Genomic DNA, 23,237 nt, shown 5'->3' with positions numbered 1-23,237 from the left:
AAAATGATTGCATACACCCACACATGGCTCTTCAAAGAACTCAGAACCCTGCAGTGTAGTGTTGAACAACTGCTAAGAAATCAATCACAGAATGTTGGCATTTGAGAAATGCACCCCTGCGTGGTAAACACTACCTGTGGGCCAGAAGAAAAGCGGAGCAGGAAGACGTGAATGTACGTCTTGCAGCATCTTTCTGCCAAATGGGTGTTTGACCTTTTCCGTCAGGATGAATATGTCATTATCTCTTGCAGCTATAGCTGTGCATGTGTATGATTGCCCATGCTATCTCATCAGAATAGGAGTGGGACTTCTGAAGTGTAAGATGTGACTAGACTTTCAATTCACCAGCGTTACCAGTACTGTACTGTCCATCTTTTCAATTAGTTACATGTACATATTCAAAACAATATGTGGCATTTTAACCTTCACACTAAAGTAGATATTCGGCCACTAATCCTTTATCAGTCACAGAATTAGGCAGCAGAATGAGGGTTAAAGGGGCTGGATATACCAAAATATGTGTAAGGACATTGATAAAACCATTGACACGTAGTCTGATATATTGAGAAATAAAAGGTCATGTTGTCAACTGTAACAATGTCAACTGACAACTGTTTTGAATCACATAGGGTTGCCTTTTAACACGGAAAGCAACCGAGTTATTTATCATTGAAATAATAAATTCCCTTATCAAAAAACCGTTATTCAGGGCTTCTGCTTGATTGATTGCCAAGATGTGTTTTTGATGTGGAAAATCTCCTCTTTAACTTAGTATGGATACTATTGAGCTATTTTGTATGTGGTTAAAATTCTATTCACACAGCAATATAGCCTTAAGAAAAATGCATTAAATACATTCAAATGGTATTTACAGTATTATTTTCTAGCAAGGAACCTTATCAAAGACACTGGATCTATTGGTGGAGATGTGGTCTTACATTGATCCCTTTATACTTTGTCAAAAGGTGTTATGTAGTGTATTAATGTGTATTGACTAAAACAAATTTCTATTTAGTTTTACCAGCAATTGTTAGCACAATAAAAGTCAGTCTGTAGCTATAGATGATATAGGGTATGGCCCTGTTGCCACCTGAAATAAAAATCTTGCGATGTAAACATCGTCTAGGAAGTGCACCCAACTGACCATACACCAGCTAGCATTTTGTTCTGAGCCGTTCCAGTATTATTGGAGAGAAAATGGATTCCGTGTTCTCACATAAAGGGTCATACAAAGGGGATTCTATAGTGGGCCCCCGATCCGGTGATTTAGACATGCCCAGTATTCAATAGTTACCATGGGATAGAATGTAGACTGGTTTCCCAGTATCTAAAGAATGGAAGCAATGGTGATTTGAGATGATAATTGCATCTTCAGATCAGGGTGTCCGGTCGTGTTTTACAGAGAGCAACTTAAAACAATCTCACGTTAGTGTGTAAGAGTTTGTTTAAAGGATCACCTTTTATATGGTTGTTGTAAAGCTAGTTCATTGATCTTTCTCCCCTTGCATGTGACTGAAATGTCATTGTGAGCGAGGTTATCGCATTACCAGGCTAATCAGTAGCTGCAAGCGATCTCGGAATCTAATAAGTCGAGCCTGTCTCATCATTAATTTGTGGCCTTTGCCCAGGCTGGTGATACAGAATGGGAGGGGCATATTGTCAGGCGTTGGTTGATGAACGCTGGTGATATTCAGGGATACGTGCCTAATCCACTCATGTATCTGAGATGACTGTAATGTATTTAGCAATCATAAGCGAAATGTCAGCGTTACATGCAATGTCACAAACGGTTACACTTGACGCAGGGTCTAAACGACGTACGTTTTAGACCGTACTTCATAGATATGTTTCAAGAATACATTGCTAAGGAATGAGGCGTCAATGTGTCATAAGTGCAGTTATTTCTCATGGGATGAATAAAAAGGGTGTCTGTCATGGGATGATTGAATTTTATGATATCTCGATGTACAATCCTGGCATATGAAGTAAATCCCCCAGGTTTAAATTTTTTAACATATACTTTGAGACATTCTTTTCACTTTTTTTGTCCCACAGATATTGAAGCTGCGGTAACAGTGAGTGTAGGACCTGCCCAGACTGTCCTGAAGGAGAACACAGTAGTGTTACAATGTACGTACAGCGTGACGCCGGCAGCACAGGTAGACATCATCACATGGAGCTTCACCTCCAGCACAGAAAGCAGGGAGGTGGTCACCATGTTGGCCAACACGCAGAGCGTGTTTGGGACATACGAGAACCGCGCGTCCATCACGGAGCAGGCCTCGCTGAGAATTGAGAACGTGGGAGAAAACGACGAGGGCACGTATAGATGTACAGTGAAGGTGCTGAGTCAAGGTTCGGCAGACACCAAATCGGTGGACCTGACAGTTTTAGGTAACGTCCGTTGTTTTGTAAGCCAGTCTTGCTTTGTATTCATTATCTGTGTAGACTTACTGTAGTTTGAAGATATGGTGAGGATTATAATGCCTAGAGCACATTCATGTTTGTGGTTGTATTTGTGTGTTTTTATGTTTTGGTCTGGAAAAAAAAAATTGGTGAAGTTCTAGTTTTTCAGTTTCAGTTTATTTATTTTGCCAGAAGGTTGCACTCAGGTCATTTGACCTGTTTTTGAGGTAGTTCTGGGACAATAAAAATAGAACATAGCTATATTAGATGCTCTAGTTTGTTACACACTACAGATTGTACTATTGATTGACATGTGCTTGTTTACAGTTGCAGCAAGTGCCCCCACCATCGTCTCCACAGTTAACAGTGCAGCTAGAGCAGGGGACGACCTGACGTTGACCTGCCGGTCGGACGGCGGCAAGCCCCTCCCCACCCTCACGTGGTTCAACGGAACCCAGCCCATGGACGCGGGCGTAGGAGAACCCACTACCAACGAAGCCGCGCGGCAGGTGATCCGGGATTTGTCGCTGTCTCCAGTCACGAGGTTTGACGACCAGGCCAATTTTGTGTGCAAAGCAGACCAGGGGTACCCAGACCAACTGGACGTCCAGACTGCAGAGCAAGTTCTAGATGTACAATGTAAGTTCTTCACATGTAATAATATGGTGAGAAGGTGGTCTTGTGGGAAGGGTTGTGTACTAAGCTGTTCTGGGTTCAAATCCCTGGCAGGCCCAGTGTTGTGCCCTTAGGAAAGGCACTTTATACCTATTTCCTCTGACTCAATCGGGTGAAAATGAGTACTTAGCTTTGATTAGGGACGTCATGTAGAATGGGAAGATGGACTTACTGTGTTTTAGGAGAACCACACCTTAGATTTTTCAGAAAAAAAGTGAAGCGACAGAGTAAAAAAAAACAGCCCTAGGCCCTAGAGTAAAAAAAAAACAGCCCTAGGCCCTAGTATAATAGCCTTAGATACTATGATAAGAGTCATAAAGTAAAAACACACGTTTTAGTTTTGATTCAAAACCTGAATATATATATTTTTTCACATATAAAAAAGATAAAGCAGGCAATTCTGAGAACCAATTGATTAAATTAGTGTGGCCTGAAGGCTTAGAAAAATTCTGACCTTGAGACTTTTCTAACCATTCTTATGGTTTTTTTTTTTGTCAGATCCACCCGTTGCATCCATCAGCTCCAATCCCAACAGCTCCGTCAAGGAGACCAACACCCTGACCCTGACCTGTGTGGTACAGAGTAACCCTGACCCCAGCCAGATCAGGTGGCTGAAGGTCAGCGGAGACTCGGCCGACGTCCTGCAGACCGGCCTGACCACCACCTACGTCATCCCGAAGATCAACAGGTCTCAGAACGGGACGTACCGCTGCGAGGCCAGCAACGGCGTCATACCCCGGGACAGAGAATCAGACGGACAGGCTACGGTCAACATAGATGTGTACTGTGAGTGTATACTTAGTATTACAGCCTGTATGTACAATTTGGGTGTATGTACAAGTAAGAAAATGTACCTGTGTTGCATGATGTAGATGAAATTTGTTTTTTAACACTTGCTCTAGGAGTCCTATTCAATTCACTAGTACTGCTACAGTCATAACTTAATTTGGTATAATTTGCAGATTGTAACTTGGTTCCCTTGGTATGTTTTCCTGTTACCTACAGACTGGAAAATAAAAAGAAATCGTTTTGTACAAGCTCTCCTAAATTTGGTATATGTCAATTTTATTGTCAGGCGTTAATCTATTAATTAATTAATTAGTTTTTTTAAGAATGATATGTAAGAATTTTCACTCCTACCATTTCAGATGCTCCGAAGATCAGCTCTAGCTTTGTGCAACCGTTCGAGGTGAACTTTGGTTCCAGCCTGCCAGCGGTGACCTGTGAAGCCGAGGGTAACCCCACGCCCAACCTCCAGTGGGTACAGGTGGGGTCGGGGAGAACGTTCAACAATCCGCTGTCCTTCGCCACCATGACGTACGCCGAGGACGGAACCTTCACTTGTGTGGCCGCGGCTCTCGATTTCCCCAAGGACACTGTCAATGTTACAGTTAATGTTATAGGTGAGATTCCCTTCATTCTTTCTGTCTTTTATTGCATTCAGAATGATGTTGCATTCAAAGCACATGCATTGTTTCTGCGAAGCTCGCTAGCTCAATGTTTGTCCACCTTACCACAGATACATTCAATGCAGACACAGAAAAACGTGTTATTCTTTCATTAACAGTCTACTTAACACAAACAACAGAGTGGTGCAGTGGAACTCATATTTGAAAATATGTATAAATTCTGTTTTGGCTATTTCTGTAATTACGTGTGTACTGTGTTGCTATGTGGTAAAGTGTACCTGAAGGAAAGAAATTCAATTCAATTGTTCCACACTTGTTAATATTATTTTGAAATGACAGGTCATATGGTATGACGTTTGATTTCAGGGCGTCCGGATATCATTGGAGACAGTCCGGCAGCGCGAGAGTTCATGGAGGGGAAAACGGCGCAGATTGTGTGTGAGATTCAGGCCAAACCAAGGCCCAGCAGGGTGGAGTGGTTCCTACTGGACTCCTCAGACAACAGGGCCATTATCACAACCGGAGGTCCATACAGGATTTTACAAGAGAACCTGCCGAAAGGCATGAAGAGTATTCTACAGATCAACAGTATGAAACCGGAACATTCAGGACGATACGTCTGCAAAGCCACAAACACGTACGGGGAGGACGAACAGTACTTCGATGTGACACTACAAGGTAAGTGTCAATTTCTTTCTATACAGTTATAGTACTTACACCCAATGGACTAGGTAATGGTTATGTTCTAGTATGCTATTTCTCCATTAATGTTGTACAACTATACACAAGCAACTCGATAACAGTGTTTAACAGCCTTTTTTAGTATAATTCAGTAATTTTGATACTACATGTAAGTCTTAATTCTATCAGGATTGCATTGTTAGAATCTTCTTTTATAGATAAAACAGTGTCTTTTTACATAGTTGCAGGGTGAAGAGGTCCAGTTAACATGATTAAAAACCTTGCTGTAGAAACGTCTTAAAATGTCTCTAGTAATTCTGTTTGCCACACTCAAAAATCTACATTTAATTATCCTTTCAGCCGAAGATGTGGTCACCACGGCCAGAGGTCTGTACACGGACAATGGTATCCTCATTTTCTAATGTAGACCTTCTGTAGAGCTACTAACCAGCTCCAGAGTGTTGCCCCCCTCCCCCCTGCTACCGTTGTCTCGAGTAGAGCAGCTTTGGCAAGACCAGGACTGTGGCACGGCCGGTGTACCAGCCAATGGGCTGTCAGGCATCAGGCATCTTGTGTACTAACTCTGCTCATTCTCATCTCGTCCACAATGGCACCACGTACGCCTGCCAACACATGTCCGTGACTGTGTGTACGCGTGTGTGTGTACGGCACAACTTGTACTAACTAAACCGTGTTTGTATCATCACCAGTGCTTGTTCAGTACCCCAGGCATCTGGACTGTCTTGTCAGCTGTCTTAGTTAATTCACAAGTATGTAAATGTTTACATGTACTCCTGTAGTGGGAGCCATGATAGGGCCTCCAGAGGCTTAACTGTCTGTATGCATGGCTCCAAGACATGATTAATGATGCCATTTGTAATCAAGCTAACAACACTTCAAAATGACAAGCCATGACAGGACAACTTAGTGATGTCTCAGTAGAAATGTATTCTGCTTGATAGATATTAAAAATGTACATTTGCTTTTGAACAGTTCAGCTGCATAGTTTTTAAAAGTTGACAACAAACTATTGAGAATGTTTCATGACATTTAAGAAAGAATGTTAGGATCCCCAAAAGTGGAATGTATGGATTTTATGAATTATACAGTTATCAGTCCCTGCATTGTTCAGGTAGTTCTTGATCTGCCCACTCCTTTGTGCCTTCTCACCAGGAGTGAGAAGACCTGTGGGTTTAGTAGGTTGTCCTGTCAAGGCGCATGAAATGTTCACATAGCCTGCACCAGTAACGATAAGGAACCACAATTGGAATGTGCAGTTAAGACTTTCTCAATTTGTCGTGGCTTATCAACCCACATTCGTCAAAATAAGCCCTGAATGGGAGCCTATCCCTTGTCTCTTGTCAGCTGCTATTTACAATATAATGGCCATTACTGTTTTATTCAATGCACCTAAATCTGAAAGCTCAACCAAGAGTCTTGAATAGATAAGAGGATTTCAGATGAGGTATACAAGCACTTTGTACTGTTTGTCACATGCTGAGAAGTGACAAGGGAATATATTAACCTGTCTCATCTTTCATTTACATGTACATCCCCCCATAGTGTTTAGAACAGGTGTCAACTGCATTGTGTAACCAGAAACATTCTCTCCATTGTAATATTTTAAGCATAGTTGCTTAATCGTAGCTAACTACATGTATCATCCCCGGCAATCCGTTATAACTCCCATCGTCGGACCCATAGCAAACGTGCTGCATGCCCCCGCAGTTTACTCGGCGAATTGCAGACATGTTTTAGATGCACAAAATGCTCGTGGCGGGGGGAAGAGAACGAGATTGTTGCCACCGATACTGAATCAAGCCATATTGACTAGCCGATGCCGCACATTCTGAAATGCTGGGGGCATTCTGAGTTGGCACAGGGACAAATCCTACAGATCTTTTGTTTACGTGTGACTGAGAGGGAGAACTCTCTGTAGGATTGGGGCTTTACATGGTACTGCTGGGTGATGGATAATGTTGTCACCTTGAGTTGTAATTCTCCAGATCTATAGCAGTAGCTTCCCACAGTGGGCTACAGATGAATGATCACACCATCAACAGGCAATTCAGATCACTTTGTCACACACAGTACCATGCAGTTGCTACATGTATGGTACTGAAAATAGATACGTAAAAGTCATGAGCATGGCACGGTAATGGGTCGTCGTCTCCTCTGCCTGCCATGGTTTCATCAATATTCCACCAACTAGACCGATGTGTGCATCTGAAAATCAATATGGCATGGTTTAGGCAAGTGGTTAGTGTGTGGAACTCCCATGGGTTGTGACTCTCCATTGCTTACAAAATAGGGCAAAGATACAGTTGAAGTTTAAGATTTGGACTTATCTGTACCATTTCTTCCCTCCTACAGGATCAGACACCACTCTGGTCATAATCATAGTGGTGGTTGTTTTGTTATTACTCCTACTGCTGGTGGGTATTGGCCTGATGTTGGCTCACAAGAGAGGACTATTACCCTGCAAAGGTAAGAAAAGACTTTGTTATTTTCCTTTGTGGTCTTTTTTCCCCCAAAGAGATGCCCTTGTGTGCTGTAGGCTTGTGTAGACTCTTGCTGAAGACACATGCCTGTGGTCATGACAGCCGCAGTTGACAGCTGCTTGGGCAAAGGAAGACATCTGCTTGTGTTGAGGTTTATGTCTGGTCTGTGCAAGCCTGCATGGCAGTGATGCTTGTTTCTAGCCAACTAGAATAAAGCTTTCTGCCATCATGCCAGCGTGGGTTTTTAGACAGTGGCTGCTTCCTTGCATAGCAGAGAACATGTCAGCATTACTGGATACTCCCAGCTTGTATAGCGCTATGGACTTGACGTAGTTCTTTTGGCTGCTGTTGTGAGAACACAAGCCTTTGGTGCCTGATTTGGTAAATTTTTACGAACTAGCGGGTTCTACCGAAATCCAGCTCATCAGTGTGAGGGATCTATCTGATACTCCGCTTTCTTTAGGTAGGAACTTTTCTCCTTCCTCTGTCTGCCATTTCCTGCATCCCTGCCTTATTTTCTTTTTTGTTGTGGGTATTGTTTCGTTTGTATGGCCCTCTCATGATTTTGCATGTTGTTTGTACCATACTTTTCAGATCAGGCATTCTATGCACTTTGTTTTGAGCCGAAAGCATTTTAATGCGATCTACCGCATTCTGAAATCTTTATGGGAACTTAGAAGTTTGATGAGATGCAATTAAGTGTTCTACCATTCCGACTTCTATTAATATCGTACATTACACAAGTCCCGTATCATGCCATATTAAGCATGTCTCAGAAACCAGTCTACCTTTGCTGTTAAATTCCACTCCATGGCATGCAGTGGCATACAGGTGGAAAATTCTGACACGCCAGTTAATGTACATTGGATGCATCACTGTCCCTAAAATTGGGTCATGAAGCAGAAGAATTACTCTACTTGATAGGACATTCAGAGGCGGTACAATGTGCGTCGGCTGGTTTTATGATCAGAATAAAATGGCAAATAGAATTTTACTGCAACAGTAAAATGTAATTTATTTCAAGCTGTAAACTTAGAGAAGCAGTTGTGAATATAAAACTATGCCATATGGCATAAGAAACGACAAGGATATTTTGTGTTCAAGTTGTTTGGTGTTAACATCATATCATGATCCCCTTTCATGCATATACCTGCATTTTTTCCCTGCTTTCAATCCCAGGATCTCTTTCATAGAATTTTTAAAATGAGTTTAGTCATACATAATGATAACTACTTATATTTTGTAACAGTTTTGAATTTAAAAAAGTCTTGTTAGTTGTGTTTGTCACATTTATCATGGTTTAAGGAGAAAAAATTTACAGTATATGCATGTATGCTAGACTACATCCTTCATTGGCTGAAGTGACCTCCACTTGGCCTACTTTTTCTTCCTTCTCAATAATCTAGTAGCTATTAAGGAGACCAGAACTGAGGATCCCTTTGTGTGGGTCTTAACCTTCCAACCTTTCATTCACAAAAGTAGGCCAATTGCCCACAGGGACAGCATGTTGATATAAATCTGTATTACTGAAACCCCACTGGGGGGACTAATTTGTCTTGACTTTCCCTGTAGAAAAAGAAAATGAGCATTGGATTATAGAATACCATGGACGTCACTTTGCCACTACCATGTTTGGGACATTTTCAGAGTTTTTGTAAGACCAGTTTTGAACCATCAAATTTTACTGTCAAGCACGTCACCCCCTGTGTCAATCTGACGTCAGCCAAATTTGATTAAAAACCTAACCAAGTCAAGATAGTAATAACATTTTGCTCTGGATAAATGGACATAATTTATAATGTGCAAGAGGCTGGTCACCCAAATTTTGTTAAAAACCCATCGTATTCCGGAAAGGTCCGTCCAAAGTGGTAGGAGCAAAGCTCTGGGGATGTCTCTGCCTCTAAACGTTAGATCATGTATGTGATAGATTACAGCTGACCAGATTAGATACGGTAACCTTCACTGTTAATTGCAGTTACTATGTTATCACTATGAGTAATATCATTAATGACATTTTCTCTTATTTTCAGGTGAACCAGAAACTGGGAAGGGTGGAAGGTAGTTGACTGCTTCATTACTTGAATCTTGGTATATCTAAAATCGAAAAATTTTGCCGGAAACAAGTGTCAAACGTACATGTAACACATGTATGTTTTGGTATGCAAATCCGTTCAAACTTAAGACTCTCACTGTTAGAAATCCAAGCCTCTGAGTTTTCTATATGTAAGAGACATAGCAGGATATGTGGTAGAACTAATAGGCCACACAAATTTAAGTACTCAAAATGAATTTCGAGATTAGGCTGTTAGAGAAAACATTACCTTATTAATTAGCAGTCTTCAACTTTTGATTTTCATGTATTTGAATGTCCAGCATTCTTTTCTTTCTTTCAACATCATTTTGGAAAATCTAAGAACCAGAGAGCGAAATTGATGTGGCCAAGGTAGATATACATTATACATGTAGATGTTTGTCTGCAATTGTTACAGTATCTTTAGTTTGCTTCTAGAGGTTCTCTCAAATTGATACATATCAATTCAGGGTTGGAAACATTCATAGATGCACCTCCTGTGAATTTCAAATTGGGAGCAGGAAGAACTTTTGCAAAAATAAAAATACCCCTACAAGTACGCACAATGCTTTCACAGATATTTTTGTTGGCAAATCGACTAACAGGATAACATTTCTAAAACCAGATCCGTGTACAAAAACAGATCTAGGAACTTTCATTTTATTCTTGAAGGAAGGAAGGAAGGAAGTGTATGTAGTTGGATCTGAATGGCACAAGTTCACTGATTTCAAACCCTGCAGTTGATAGGAATTTGGGGATACAAACTGTGGCTTCCTGAGTTCTCTTCTGTGGCCTTGATGTCCTCATCTTCTCTCTCACTACCACTTCTCCTCATGAAAAGTTTCTACTCACTGCAGGTATGTTTCTTATAGGGATGAGAATGTCACCAACGAGTTCTCCATCGAGATGGCCGACAAGGACAAGTCCCCCACCGCGCCCCTCCCCTCCAGAGTAGAAAGCAGTCAGTATATCCCCACGCCTCTCGTCGCCGCCAGCTACGAAGCACGACTGAGCGGCGCAAGCTTCGGCGAACCCAGATCTCCGGTTGGCCAGGACAAACCTGACGGAAAGAAGGCATGTCTTACTTCATAACTACATTTTTAACACTTAACATAACCTATAGTAACTAACAACGGACGTGATCACATGTATTTAGATGTGCACAAAGTGTAGAGGATGTAGACTTATCGTACGGTTGTTCCTTCTGTCGTTTTCTTGGCGTAGGTCAATTCCCCAGCATTCCCGGAACCCACCACAGAGGAGCCGCCAGTTCAGGTAGGACATTAACCCAGGACTAATGTCTGGTCTTACTGTTGTCTGTGTCTGGTGTCGTTGATCAAACTGTCGTATGTGGATAACCATTACATTAATCACCATCTGTGTCTTTCAGATTTATGATATATTGGAGGGGCAGGCCATGATGAAATCTAACTCGTCTGTGTGTGTCATGCTTAAGTGTTGACAGCTAGTACTGTTCTATTGCCATTGAATTTATTCTTTTTATTTTATTATTAACCTTAGATTTGCTTGATAAATACAAGGGTTAAGGTTTTCTAATGTTGAAGCCTTATATTGCATGGATTTGGCATATTTCATGATGAATTTTTATTGATGTTTCTTGGTGAAACCACTGTGTTTATTTCCAACTGAGCACTTACATGTATGCATGCCTTATTCACAGTAAAGCAAGCACAAGTGCTCAGATTTAATGGAACAGGGTTTTTGTTTCCAAACCGTGATCCTTTCCCAAAGTGAACATACTTTGCATGTGCATGTTTAGATTTGCTTCTGACATATTTTCAGCCTCTCCTTCTTCCATCTCTCAGATTAAGTTTCAAGTGAGGTTTGACTTATGTGGTTTCACTTTGAAACATGCCATTGCCATTATCAATGATTATTATGATGGGAAACTGCTTTTATATGTATTTTATACAAACTGTACGAGTTGTGTATGACTCTTGCTTCTTGACAGTAGTAGCATCTCTCTCCTGTGCCATTCTACTCTTCACAACTCTTCTAACTGTCATATATCTACGTTCATCATTCTCTAACTGCAAAAGACTAAGACTAATCACAGAAACAAGTCTTTAGTGTCAAATGATGGAGTCGTGGTAATAGCTGTAAAAAACATGATTTATGAGTGAAGTGTCTGATGATTGGGATGCTGGGGGATGATATGAATGAAGACGTGTGTATCTTGGAGTCACAGGCTGGCCTGTAGGCTGCTAATCACATTTGGTGTATCACGGCTCAGTACTGAGAGGGTTTTATCACCTATAGAGAAAGGGCTGTGTTTGTGGGGTGATGTATTAGCTGGATGCGATGTGATAACACGGTGTAAGACATGAAAAATGACTGAGGGAGGGAAACAGTAGGAGCTTCGGTAGAGTAACGAGGGATGGTGGTGTAAAGATGCCAGCTGGCGCTCGGCGATTCCGGTAGGTGTGCGGCGCACTAACCCACCTTGTGTTCTCCACTGTAGAAACACTTTGTGACATACTCTATGAACAAAAAAGGCCGGCAATCCAAATCGGTACGCCTAGTCAAATCGGTACGCTTCGTCTGCTGCTACTTTTTCTCCCAACACCACGAACCAAACCCACTCAACCCCTTGGAAGGTGTCTCCCCTGTGTTGGTGTGTGCTCTTGACAGAACGTTGTATAAGCCCCACCTCTCCCACGACTTCCCTACATGCACGTCTGTGTTTTTTGCACGACTTGCTGTTATAGATTTACTGACCGAGCACTTGCTTGGCATGGTGACAGCAACTGCTTGTAAACAGCCGTCGTAGGCGGTAGTAATACTACTATTCATGATTACTTTGCTGTTTCGATTCTTACTGCTATCAGTCCTTTCACTGAATTTCTACTCACTACTTACTGATATTCCTGATCTTTGCATTGCTTCATTACTCTTCTTACATCTCGCTTTCCTTGCTTGTATTAGTAGTTTTACTAGTAGCCAAGTAGCCACTGGCCTCGCTAATGACCCATTTTGTCTTTTCCCCACTTGACTTACTCTGGAAACGTACACAGTATAATGGTAAGGCTCTACAACAGACTACTACTCCTTCCTTATCTGCAGTATACTATTGTGTGAGTGTATTTTCTTCCTGATTGTACGTCAAGCTTTAATACTCACCATTTTAACGCTTATAACACACTTTCAACAGCATCTAGACATCGGCAAGCATCGTGGTTGTTGACATGTTACAGCTTGCCTTGCAAAGTTGAAGTGTATGCATTATAATGTGCATTTTGTGCATCAACTAACCACAATGGTTTATTGCAGGTCTACCCCCGAATGGCTCAGTAGACTGAACAAGTAAACTGTCCATTCACAATTACATTGTACTGCTTTTGCTAGACTTACATTGTCGTACTTGTAATGGGCAAGACACAGTACCAAAATTGCATGCAGTAAAATTGCAGACATAAGACAGATACTTACTCTATGGATGTTAAAATTTGGAGTCTCCAGATGTGATGTTTTCTGTTTTCCATTTTGCAGATAGCCTCCTTTTCCATCAGAATGATAGGACCATTATTTTTTGGTTAATTGTAGTATCCAATCGGGAAAGAGACAATACCCTGATATATAATGAAATATGCATGTCTGCTCACAGCTGATAACCAAAAATACTCACAAAATTAGGATATTTTCCTGTGTCTGAATTATATTCAACAGTCAGCTTTCCTCAGACTGCGCACCTTAATTCCCTTTTACCAGGGCTTTGTTTCCATTATCTGTAATGTTCACCCCTTCAGTTCTCCTTAATTGATGTTCTCACGTACTTATAATGTACAAGTATTCCCCAGTGAAAACCCCTCTAGGCAGGCAGGGAAACACCTACACCTACTCCACTGTCCTGCCCTTGACCCTGACAAAGATTGTTCCCCCAAACCATTAATAAAGAAGCCATCAACCAATTTCGTCACGTCCATGAATAATTTAGCTACATTAGCTGTTCATGCTTTGTGCATCCTCGGAGGTTCTCTGAACAAAGCCAACATCAATACCAACCTTCTGTACCAGAGATACATGTGGCATTAGTAGCCTATTTATGCCTCTTGTGAATTCGTTAACCTTTAGCACTCTAACATCCCAGGCAATCAATTCGTTAACCTTTAGCAGTCTAACATCCTAGGTAGTCGATGCAACTTTGATTCTTCACATTACCCCCGGAGTAGTAAGGGTTAAGATTAATGCTTAGATGAAAGGCCACAGGGTAAGTGCAAACCAGGAAACCTGTTTGCCTTGTTCTCCCACAGTAGAATCCATCAGTACTGTAAGCTCTTGGGAAATACAAGTCTCATCTGTCACAGCCAAGAAAGCGCCTTAACCCAGCTTATCAACAGCTTTACCTCCCGGGTATTGCCATATATGGTCTACAGGCGATGGGTAATCCAGAAAAAACATGGGAGGGATAAGAGTGTTTGGATTAACTGTTAAGAACCTGCTGGTATCCTTCCACTAAGATAGATTTGGAAGGTCATGATCCTGTTTCTATTTCCTGTAGCAGCACATGTCAAAAAATACAGCAGATTAGGGGAGAAACCTTGCTTTTGGACACATTATGAAACAAAAACTGCACTTCAAGGTTAGGACTCATTTGTGAAAAAAATATAAGAGTATGATGTTGGAGGTTAGATTGAATTTTGCCACTGTAAATGTATTTTTTCAACTCAACTTCAGATGTCAAATTGTCGGCCCCTTTCACAACAGAAGCCTGTCGTAATAAGGCTTCATTTTCCGGACAAACCACCGTCATCAGCTGTTAAAATAAGGATTCATTTACAGGACGGAGTACTAGTCGCTGGTGAGGCCCCAGATCCAGACGTAGGTCTTCATTCAGTATGCATGTTTTGGCCTATTCGCTTGGTGTCATTCGAAGGTTGCAAAGGTCAGCTTCAGTAAGTTCCAGTTGCTGCTGAAAATGTAAGGATGAAGGTGCAGTCTTTATGGAGCAGTTCTTGACGTAGGCAGTGCTAATGTTATTCTCCTCTGGGTAGGACCTTCTCTGTGCTTTTAAAGGGCTGTAGTTTTGAAAGTCCTCATGAGGAATCAGCTTCATAAACCTGTTTAGGTTCTGCTTGAACCGTGTGTAAAGATTTGTAGCTCTTGCATCTCACCCACTACAATACAAGTAACTGGGTGTGTTTACTCATCTGTCTTTTGATAAGTTACATGACTGTACCTTACTACCTTACTAAAGGTAGTACTGATGGATTTGTAGTAATCATAATCTCTTAGAGTGCTTTGTGTACCTCTTTTGCATGGCTTGAAGTTGGAGAAAACTGATTTCAAAAGGATTTATATATGCCCCCCTCCCCTCTTCTTGTCAGTAGAGACTATAACACAGCCTGTTCATAAGGAAACCACTTTTTCTCACTTCCAACAGTGGTTCCTTTATCCAATGCTTTTGTTTACAGGAGAAGAGTTTACTGTTGACCTCCGATTCTGATTCCGAGTCTGACACAGATCTGGAGAGCTCCCCGATTGTGGACTACCGGGAAAGCCGTACGTGTGACCCGCCTGCCCTCCCCCACAGCTGAGCTTCAGCGCAATGGTGTAGGGATACGGTCCTGCCTTCAGTAGTACATGTAACCCGTAGCCTGCTGTGAGGATAACTCGTGGTGCTTTTGCTTGACAGGAGAGCAGTGTACTGTTGACGACTGACTCTGAAACTGACTCAGACTCAGATCTCGATGTGCTCGTCGAGCCCGTGAGACATACGAGCAGAAACCGTAGGTTGAGTCCGCTTCGTATGGCAGTCTGGTGCAGGGGTTAGGCCGTGGCATTAACCTCAGCAGTGGCGGTGGTGGGGCTGACGCATCTAACGCAATCCCATGGGTCCATCTGAGCCTTCACTAACGCAAGGGTGTGGACACTAAGATTGAAGATAGGGTGGGACCAGCTTGGTTCAATGTACAGACCAGCAGACCACCATAACAACCACCTTTTTTCTGGTCCCAATTAAATTTTTTTCCATAGATACCTGCCCAAAAAGGCCTCCTGTCCAAGAAGGCTTAACTACAGTAAAATTTGATAGATTCATTTTTTCGGAATCCTAGTGTCATGGTTGCTCAGATGTGCCCTTGGGTGACACATTTCGGTGGTGGAATAATCTAGACAATGCTTGGGAATGTGGATAACTTGTGTATTCATGACATGTGATGTTGTGGTAATCTAAATTCAGTCCGCAGCAGTTGAGATGACGTGTCAATAACATCTGATTGAGATGATCACCTCAAATCACCTACTGTAGTCTAGCTGATGGTTTCGGTGATGGCCCCAGCCGCGATCTAATAAGGTTATCCGGGTTGAGGGCACTAATGGTTTTGAGGGACGCGACACCACGTGCAACTTAACATCACAGGGTCATACATACATACAACATGCATACATTATACACTCTGAATCACACATACATACGACTACCCGAGCATTAAATGTGAACCACTAGCAGAGGACCTTTACATGTATATTGGGGTGACCTGAGCAATATCTACTCATCAGATATTTATCCTCGTTAAACTTAGATGAATAGAATTTTGGAACCCACATACATTTGTATGACACCTTTCAGTAGTCAGGTTTAACATGTGGTAAATGCTACTACTTGTAGCTGTTGGAGAGAACAGATGCATAAATTTGCATACGCCCTTCTGTTTAGGTGAAACAATAATGGTTGGTGAGTTCTCTTGTTACAGCACCATGTGGCCTGCACCAACACAATTACATGATGTACATCTAGATGTGTACAGCCTGTCATCGCTGGTCAAAGGTCAGCCAATGATTTCATGGCTGGCCAGATTGGTACTCCTGCCACTCATTTCACACTCCATAAATATCAGGCAAAACAAAATAAACACCGGGGTTGCCTCTACTCCTTCCCAAGTCTGGCAAGGTCAAGCCAAGCTGTAATATTCAGAGGCTGACTCAGGTAAAAATCTGAGTTTCTTCCTTATCGCAAATTTGAATTTCAATCATCTGTTTATAAGAACTGTTAATTCATTTGTGATACGTAAAGCCAGCAGTGCTCTCGCAGTTTGTCAAATTGTACCAAGACAAATACTTGTTTATGTGTGGCACAAAGAATTGATTTAATTTGGCCAAAGGCAGGGATTTAAGGTGTGTCCAAAAGTGTACCCTGCCCATAAAGGGTGATATTCATGGTTGGGTGACTGGCTTATCAATCAATAATGCAGGCCCATGGGAAAGACCTTTAGTGAAGTGGACATTGTGACCCCCTTACAATAACATAGAAGCACATATTACATGTATGTACCAGTTACATATTTGGACACCATTGCATGGCAATGAAATATGCTCCGCTCTATTTATACCAAAGTCTCCAGGTCACAAAGCACAGGTATTCCTGCCGGAAAATATGGTAATGTAACAAAAAAGAAGAATGGATCAATAAGACAATCTTTATTGCAATCTTTGAAAATTACATCCAGTGTAGGTGGTGTTGTCAGATAATTTGTCATCAATTCAGCGGCTGCCACCTTGTTGGATGGGAGCCAACTGCATTTTGTATTCCCCGAGCATCAATGAATCCAGAGTGAAGAATAATTGTACGTCTTTACTAACACATTTAGTCATTTGTCTGCCAGCATTAGTGATGTATAACATCAAACAGTGGTTCATAATGTATTCCATCACTTTCCAGTGTAGTTCAAACAACTGTTCATGCAGAAAGAACCTATCACGTTGTCTGGTGTAATTAGTAAAAATGAACCTGCATTACATATTTTGCTCACGATGCCAGTGTCTGGTCCTGTCAAACCATGTACATGTACATGCCACAAACACACAATCGTGTTTGACTCAGATTCCATTGTACTTGTTACTAACCCACTTACCCAGTGACATACAGTATACACTAGTTAGTAGTTCATTGGTTGATGTCATAATTTGTTTTCATCTCCAGTACTGTAGCATATTTCTGTGTCGTCTAGGATAATAAGATACGCCCTGTAGATACGTAATGGCACCCAACACCGCATCAAAGCAGATATTCATGTTGTCTTTTTTTTCTCTTCCCACCACTGACATCGCAGGGTGGGTATAGGGACGAGGACGGACTGAATAACGCGGAGCTGGACTTGTCTTCACGGAAACCTGCCTCCCGGAGGCCCATCGTGGATCCCAAGGACACCATGGACATGGACTACCCCACCCTCAGACAACAAACCACTTCCCCCTATGTTTGATAGCTTCCCTGTACAGTCATTTCAAGTCTTGCCATCCCAAAAATCAACCTACGTCCACTTAATCATTTAGTCTTTCAACAGCAAAAGTTTCTTTGCCAAAGGAGCTGATCACAAAATTTATAACAGCCCCATTTAAAGCCTTTTTTCTTGCCGTCATACATTGTATTTTTAAAGTTTATTTTTGCATTTATGTATTTTATTTAAAACACCTGTTTGAAGCAGAAATGTTAGACCATGACATGTTGTTTTCTTGCCATTGTTTTTATCAATATTTTTTTTTTAGTTTTGTCATTGAAGCCATTTTATTACTTGTACATAACAATTTTTAGTAATTGCATTTTTTTGTACTAATATCCAATGTCTTTCTGTGTCATAAGCGTATACCAAATGTGAAAAGATCTGATGAGATTGACATGGTCCAAATATCCTGGCATGGTGAGCTGACAACAAAATGCTTTAAACTATGAAATACATGTAAAGCATTTGCAGAAGCAAGTATTCCTGTCCTTGTGAGAGAAACAAGAATTCTTGAGTTGTGTTAAAATGGGATTGTGACGCCTAAACTGCTTCATCTCTTGTCAGTGTTTTATTATCTGTTACAATATCTCATACTCTACTTAACACGGTCCCATTTGAAGAGTACTTAAGTTCACTGTTGACCCAGAAAAGACAAGAAAGTCGAGTTTTAAGAATCATTATGTATTTGGTGACGAAACCCTACCAAAGAATGTAGGAGTAAATAACAAGTAATATTATAGATCTCACAGTAGGCTGCAAAGGACAGGGCCACTTGTCTTACACCATACATGTAAGCATCAGTTACACCTTGGATCAATATACAGTACATGTTATACTGGAAGGCAAACTACACACGAATAGTCAGAAATTTCAAAAGGATGTTTGGCAGGTGTCAATCTCAGCTTGTAACAGAATTCTGTGGAGTTTCTTTAGTTTGTATCAGAGCTGGTCTCTGCATCGGATGTGTCGCAAAATACACACAAGTCGGAACAGTGGTTGTGGAAATATTGGTGCAACGTCTTCAAGTGTAGCAGCAATCCAGCTCATTATAATTGTCGTAGATACTGGCTATTCCAGCCTGGAGGATTGAAAATCTCTACAGATATGGAAAATTAGAAAAAAAAATTATGTTACTCTAGCATGGTAAATGTCATAAATTCCACCAAACAGGTTCAAAGACTTATGCAGTGATGTATTCTGGGTGCTGTGTTTGTTGACATGTTGCACTGCGTATGATGCTATTCGTCATGACAGTTTCTTTTAGAATGTTGAGTATCGTCATTTTGTATTGGGTAGCAGTAGCATTGGTGAAGCGGAAATTGTCTAACCTTGATACATAATCTGCAGCTACAACTGTATAAGAATGAGCTCTGTGAATGACATTGTACAGGAATCGCTAAATCGCAGTGTGTGGAAATGCATGTGTACTTTGTGCGTGCCGCAGGCACTGTCAGAAGAGAGCATAGGGCTAGAATCTTGTGGCGTGTGTGCCTATAGAGACGTGGTGCATTGTACAGGAGGACTGTGTATCGATTGCATGCATTAATATTATAAGCAGGCATTTGAAATTGAAATGTAAGCGCCATGCAGGTGGTAGGTGGCAGTTGCCTTGTACTTGCCAAGATCTCATTAATTTTTTATGCTAAGGGTATCATTATGTTGTAAATTAGCTAGTCTTCCTGCTAAGCTTCATTGGACCTTACATAGATTAGCAGATCCAAGTGTCACGGTCAAATGACAGTTTGATGTATGATGCAGCCTACGCTACCCTTGGGCAAACTGCACTCTACTCTTACTTTCAAATGTTTTGCAGGGGAGGTGGGAATGCATAAATAGTGCCTGTAGATATATTTTTGAAGAAGCTACTGTGTAATGGTCTAACATTGGTGATTCAGAATAACATTTGTAAGAAATGCTGCATGCCTATGTAATTGTTAACAAATTGTATAGAAATTTTAATGTAGAGTACTTTTCATTGGTAATTGTAGTTCCATTGTTACTCTCATTTTGCTAATATTGAGAATTGTATGCAACAGTCAAATCTTAAAGGTTTTCCCAGCAGATGTGATGCTGGTTTATAGAGAATCAATTGCTTTTATTAGGCATTACTTACAGCAATACTAGCAGGGTCATTGCAGTCTTTTGTTGCATATCTAAACAGGCATCAGCACTGTGTACTATTCATTACCACAGTGTCACACAATCTCTTTGCTTGTGCCAAAGATCGATGCACAAATTTCACACAACAAGCAATTTTTTGGGGTTTCGGTGAGAAATCATGTACAGACATTGTTGCCTTTGAAATGTGGTCATTCTACAGTGATTGTGTCCCACAAGAATGTTGTCACACGCGAGCACCTGGCGCACTCACGAGTGTTAACGTCAGCCGGTCAGCCGCAGTCATATCTCCAGTCATCAGGGCATGCCAGCCAAGCAAATGGTCCTTTAAAAACCAAGATGTCTCCAGCTGATAGAAGAGGCTGTCAGCCCTTGAAGTAGGATGGACGTAAACCAGGTGGAAATGGTTACCTTTTAGGTGCTTATTGGATTCTTATCTACCCCTAGGAACAAGGCTCAAGGACATACATGAATGCTGTATTGTACTTGCTTTTACTGTCCAAGTCCACTGTAGTCAACTTAAAGGTGGTGTTTGTAAGATTGGTGACCAATAATTTGATAGCATCTATGTTGTAAAATTCTGGAATTCATTAGATACAGTCAAGCCTGCAGCATTTGCCAGCCACCTGACAATAACAACCATCTTTTCATGGTCCCATTAGCATAACTAGAACCATCAGGTACCAGTATTCCAAAGAGTACCGGTAATTAAATTGGGAAAATATATTTTTCACAAAAGGTGGTACCGGTAGTACAGTGTTCCCAGCTGTGGCAATCTTACAAACAGGACCTTTATGCTTCATTTGACTGTCATCCAAAGTGTTAGTAATTATGCACTTTATTTGAAATATGTATTTAGTGCATTATACAAGGCTGCTTCAGGACAGTTCTAGAGGTGAATATCTAGTTTCCTGTTACTGTAGCCCACTGTGGAGTGAACATGGTGGTGGTTGTCTAGTTACATTCTTGGTATTTCAGTAGTGGTCCCAATGGGGGACCCTTGTGAAAGACTGGGAAACAATGTTATCTATACTCTGGGGCACATAGTGCACTGATCTGACCTGTATAATCTAGGATGGTGGCATGAAGAATACATGTATGTAGCATAGTGTAGCAGTTCAGCCAATTGTTTGGAAACCTAGACAATCGTTTTTATTGATGATTCAAAGTAGCGTTTCAGACTAGAATTGTTTGCCTTTTAAACATGATGACATGGACTAACAGCCAAAGATGGCTGTTACTGTGCACATTTGAAATACAAAGATAACCACAAGCAAAATGGCTGCTGTTACATCTTAGCAGAGCCCCCTGTACTTAAAAGTGTGAACTGCAGTCAGTTTTCACTACCATGTATGACAATGATAAACCCTTTCCAAAGGGACAAAGACTCTGCCCTTCTTGCTTGTGGTAGTTTCCAGGTTATACGTGTTGCTAGTTGGTGCACTGCCATGTTTGTATGTGGATTTTCTATTTTTATATTGTCAACGTTGAGTTAAAAGGCAAGAAATTTCTTAGCAGGTAGAAAATCGTATTGTACATAACAGCGAGCGAGCACCCCAGTTCACAAATGGAGCTGGCCAGTTTATGTGACAGTTATAGTGAATTTGTAGAAACACTGGCATTGGTAAATGATGCAGCTATGTGGAAAGCACTGTTTTTGGAGCTGTTAAATCTGTTTGGAAAGAAAATTATTGTAGCTATTCCTAATGTTCGAGCACTGCCGTGTGTTACATGACATTGAGCAGAGTGTTGTTGCAAACTTGTAAATATAACAGTATTAATAAAATGTCCGTTTTGCACATGCGAGTTGTTTCTTTTGATTTAGGAAGCAGTGGGCAATACCTTCACCCCAATTAAGTCATAAATCTTTTGATATGCATATGCATTGTACTATTAATCAGTACATATGTTATATGTTGACCAATTTATTCTTTTTATTACACTCCAAGGGAATGAAATATTGTACTTGGCTGGCATGTATGTGTGTATATCTTTGCAATGTATACATAATGCAGCATTGCCATACATTCTCAGCTGCTATTTTCTGCAAAGCAGTATGGGTAACAAAGGTTTGAGATCTGCCATCTCTTGCCTTGTTTTCTAGCATTCCACCAATACCAGTACTTAGTTGTAGCAGTCAATCACATCACACAAGCCCATTTCTTAAGCTGTATTGAACAATTGAATTCGGGAAAAGTACAAAATTTACCTCCATGTAGCAGCTTCAACTAGTGAAACTATATTTGGGCCTACAAACTGATGGTGTGGAGAGAGCTGTACAAGGCAGGAGACAGGGCTGCAGAAGAGAACGGGCACTCCACACGTCAAGTAAGTCAAGTGTAATTGTTTTCAATTAAATAAGAGGGGACTAGTTACAATAGACAAACAGCGTATATATAAAGAGAGAGTGTTAATTCCCGGGCATATAAATTTACAAAGAAATTGACAATGAATAGTAGTGATAGATTCCATACATAATTTAAAGACCTACAAATGTAGCTTAGGTTCAAAGTATTGAAAGGTAAGCATTTATAATGCTGTTGACATGTTACATGTGTAAATGAACAGGAAATGATTGCTGGCATGCAGTGCAATCATGAGAAGGAGAACATGCTATAGGAAGAAAACTCAGATTGACAAGGTAGGAAAATCCTTTTTTGACTTCACAACCATTCATACAAAGTTTTAAGCATACATGTATGTGTCATATCTCGAAAAGCAACGAGACATTGCCCAGTATTAGCTGCCGATATGATGATTAATTTGCAAGCATAAGTGAATTTTAAAAGTGCCATTGTGGCTCGCAGCTATTAAAAAGATTGGTCGAAGTCAGTTCATATATTAAAAGCAGCGGTGTGCCGCAGCTAAAGCAGGGGGTATTGCGCAGTAAGATACCCACCCCCCTTCCGCGTATAAAATTGATCTACTACATTCTGCTATCACCAAGAAAAATACTGAGAGAAGATCAAGCTATTCCTTACATATGACGGGTCTAATATCTCGCAAGTTAGTTAGAAGGGCAACTACTGACTTTGAAAAATTGCAGTACCGATCACAACATCCTGGGGGCGCTGTGCATCGGCTAAGATGTCTGCTTTAAACATCGTAAACAAACGCTAAATGAGCAGTAGTGATA

The 23,237-nt window shown here is 41.1% G+C and overlaps 1 protein-coding gene across 9 annotated transcripts in view; it reads left to right on the top strand.

The window, feature by feature from the left end:
* LOC109474985 (basal cell adhesion molecule-like) overlaps nucleotides 1-21,900 on the top strand; it is a 32,569-nt gene extending 10,669 nt beyond the window's left edge. The window contains exons 2-12 of one of the 9 annotated variants that reach the window (XM_019775492.1): nucleotides 2,056-2,394; nucleotides 2,734-3,045; nucleotides 3,580-3,867; nucleotides 4,230-4,484; nucleotides 4,857-5,168; nucleotides 5,532-5,558; nucleotides 7,545-7,658; nucleotides 9,703-9,730; nucleotides 10,616-10,817; nucleotides 10,968-11,018; nucleotides 17,804-21,900. In XM_019775492.1, the coding sequence (XP_019631051.1) occupies nucleotides 2,056-2,394; nucleotides 2,734-3,045; nucleotides 3,580-3,867; nucleotides 4,230-4,484; nucleotides 4,857-5,168; nucleotides 5,532-5,558; nucleotides 7,545-7,658; nucleotides 9,703-9,730; nucleotides 10,616-10,817; nucleotides 10,968-11,018; nucleotides 17,804-17,965 (2,090 nt within the window). In that variant the 3' untranslated portion in view covers nucleotides 17,966-21,900. Of the gene's footprint in view, nucleotides 1-2,055; nucleotides 2,395-2,733; nucleotides 3,046-3,579; nucleotides 3,868-4,229; nucleotides 4,485-4,856; nucleotides 5,169-5,531; nucleotides 5,577-7,544; nucleotides 7,659-9,702; nucleotides 9,731-10,600; nucleotides 10,818-10,967; nucleotides 11,019-17,803 lie in introns of all 9 variants that reach the window. The other 8 variants (XM_019775491.1, XM_019775490.1, XM_019775489.1 and 5 more) reach the window with 8 other exon arrangements.
* Nucleotides 21,901-23,237: the final 1,337 nt, after the last annotated feature.

This window comes from Branchiostoma belcheri, unplaced genomic scaffold (assembly GCF_001625305.1).
Source record: "Branchiostoma belcheri isolate BF01 breed outbred unplaced genomic scaffold, Haploidv18h27 scaffold32, whole genome shotgun sequence".
Taxonomy (NCBI): Eukaryota; Metazoa; Chordata; class Leptocardii; order Amphioxiformes; family Branchiostomatidae; genus Branchiostoma; species Branchiostoma belcheri.
The sequence above is the reverse complement of the archived record's forward strand: the minus strand, read 5'-3'. Positions and strand labels throughout refer to the sequence as shown.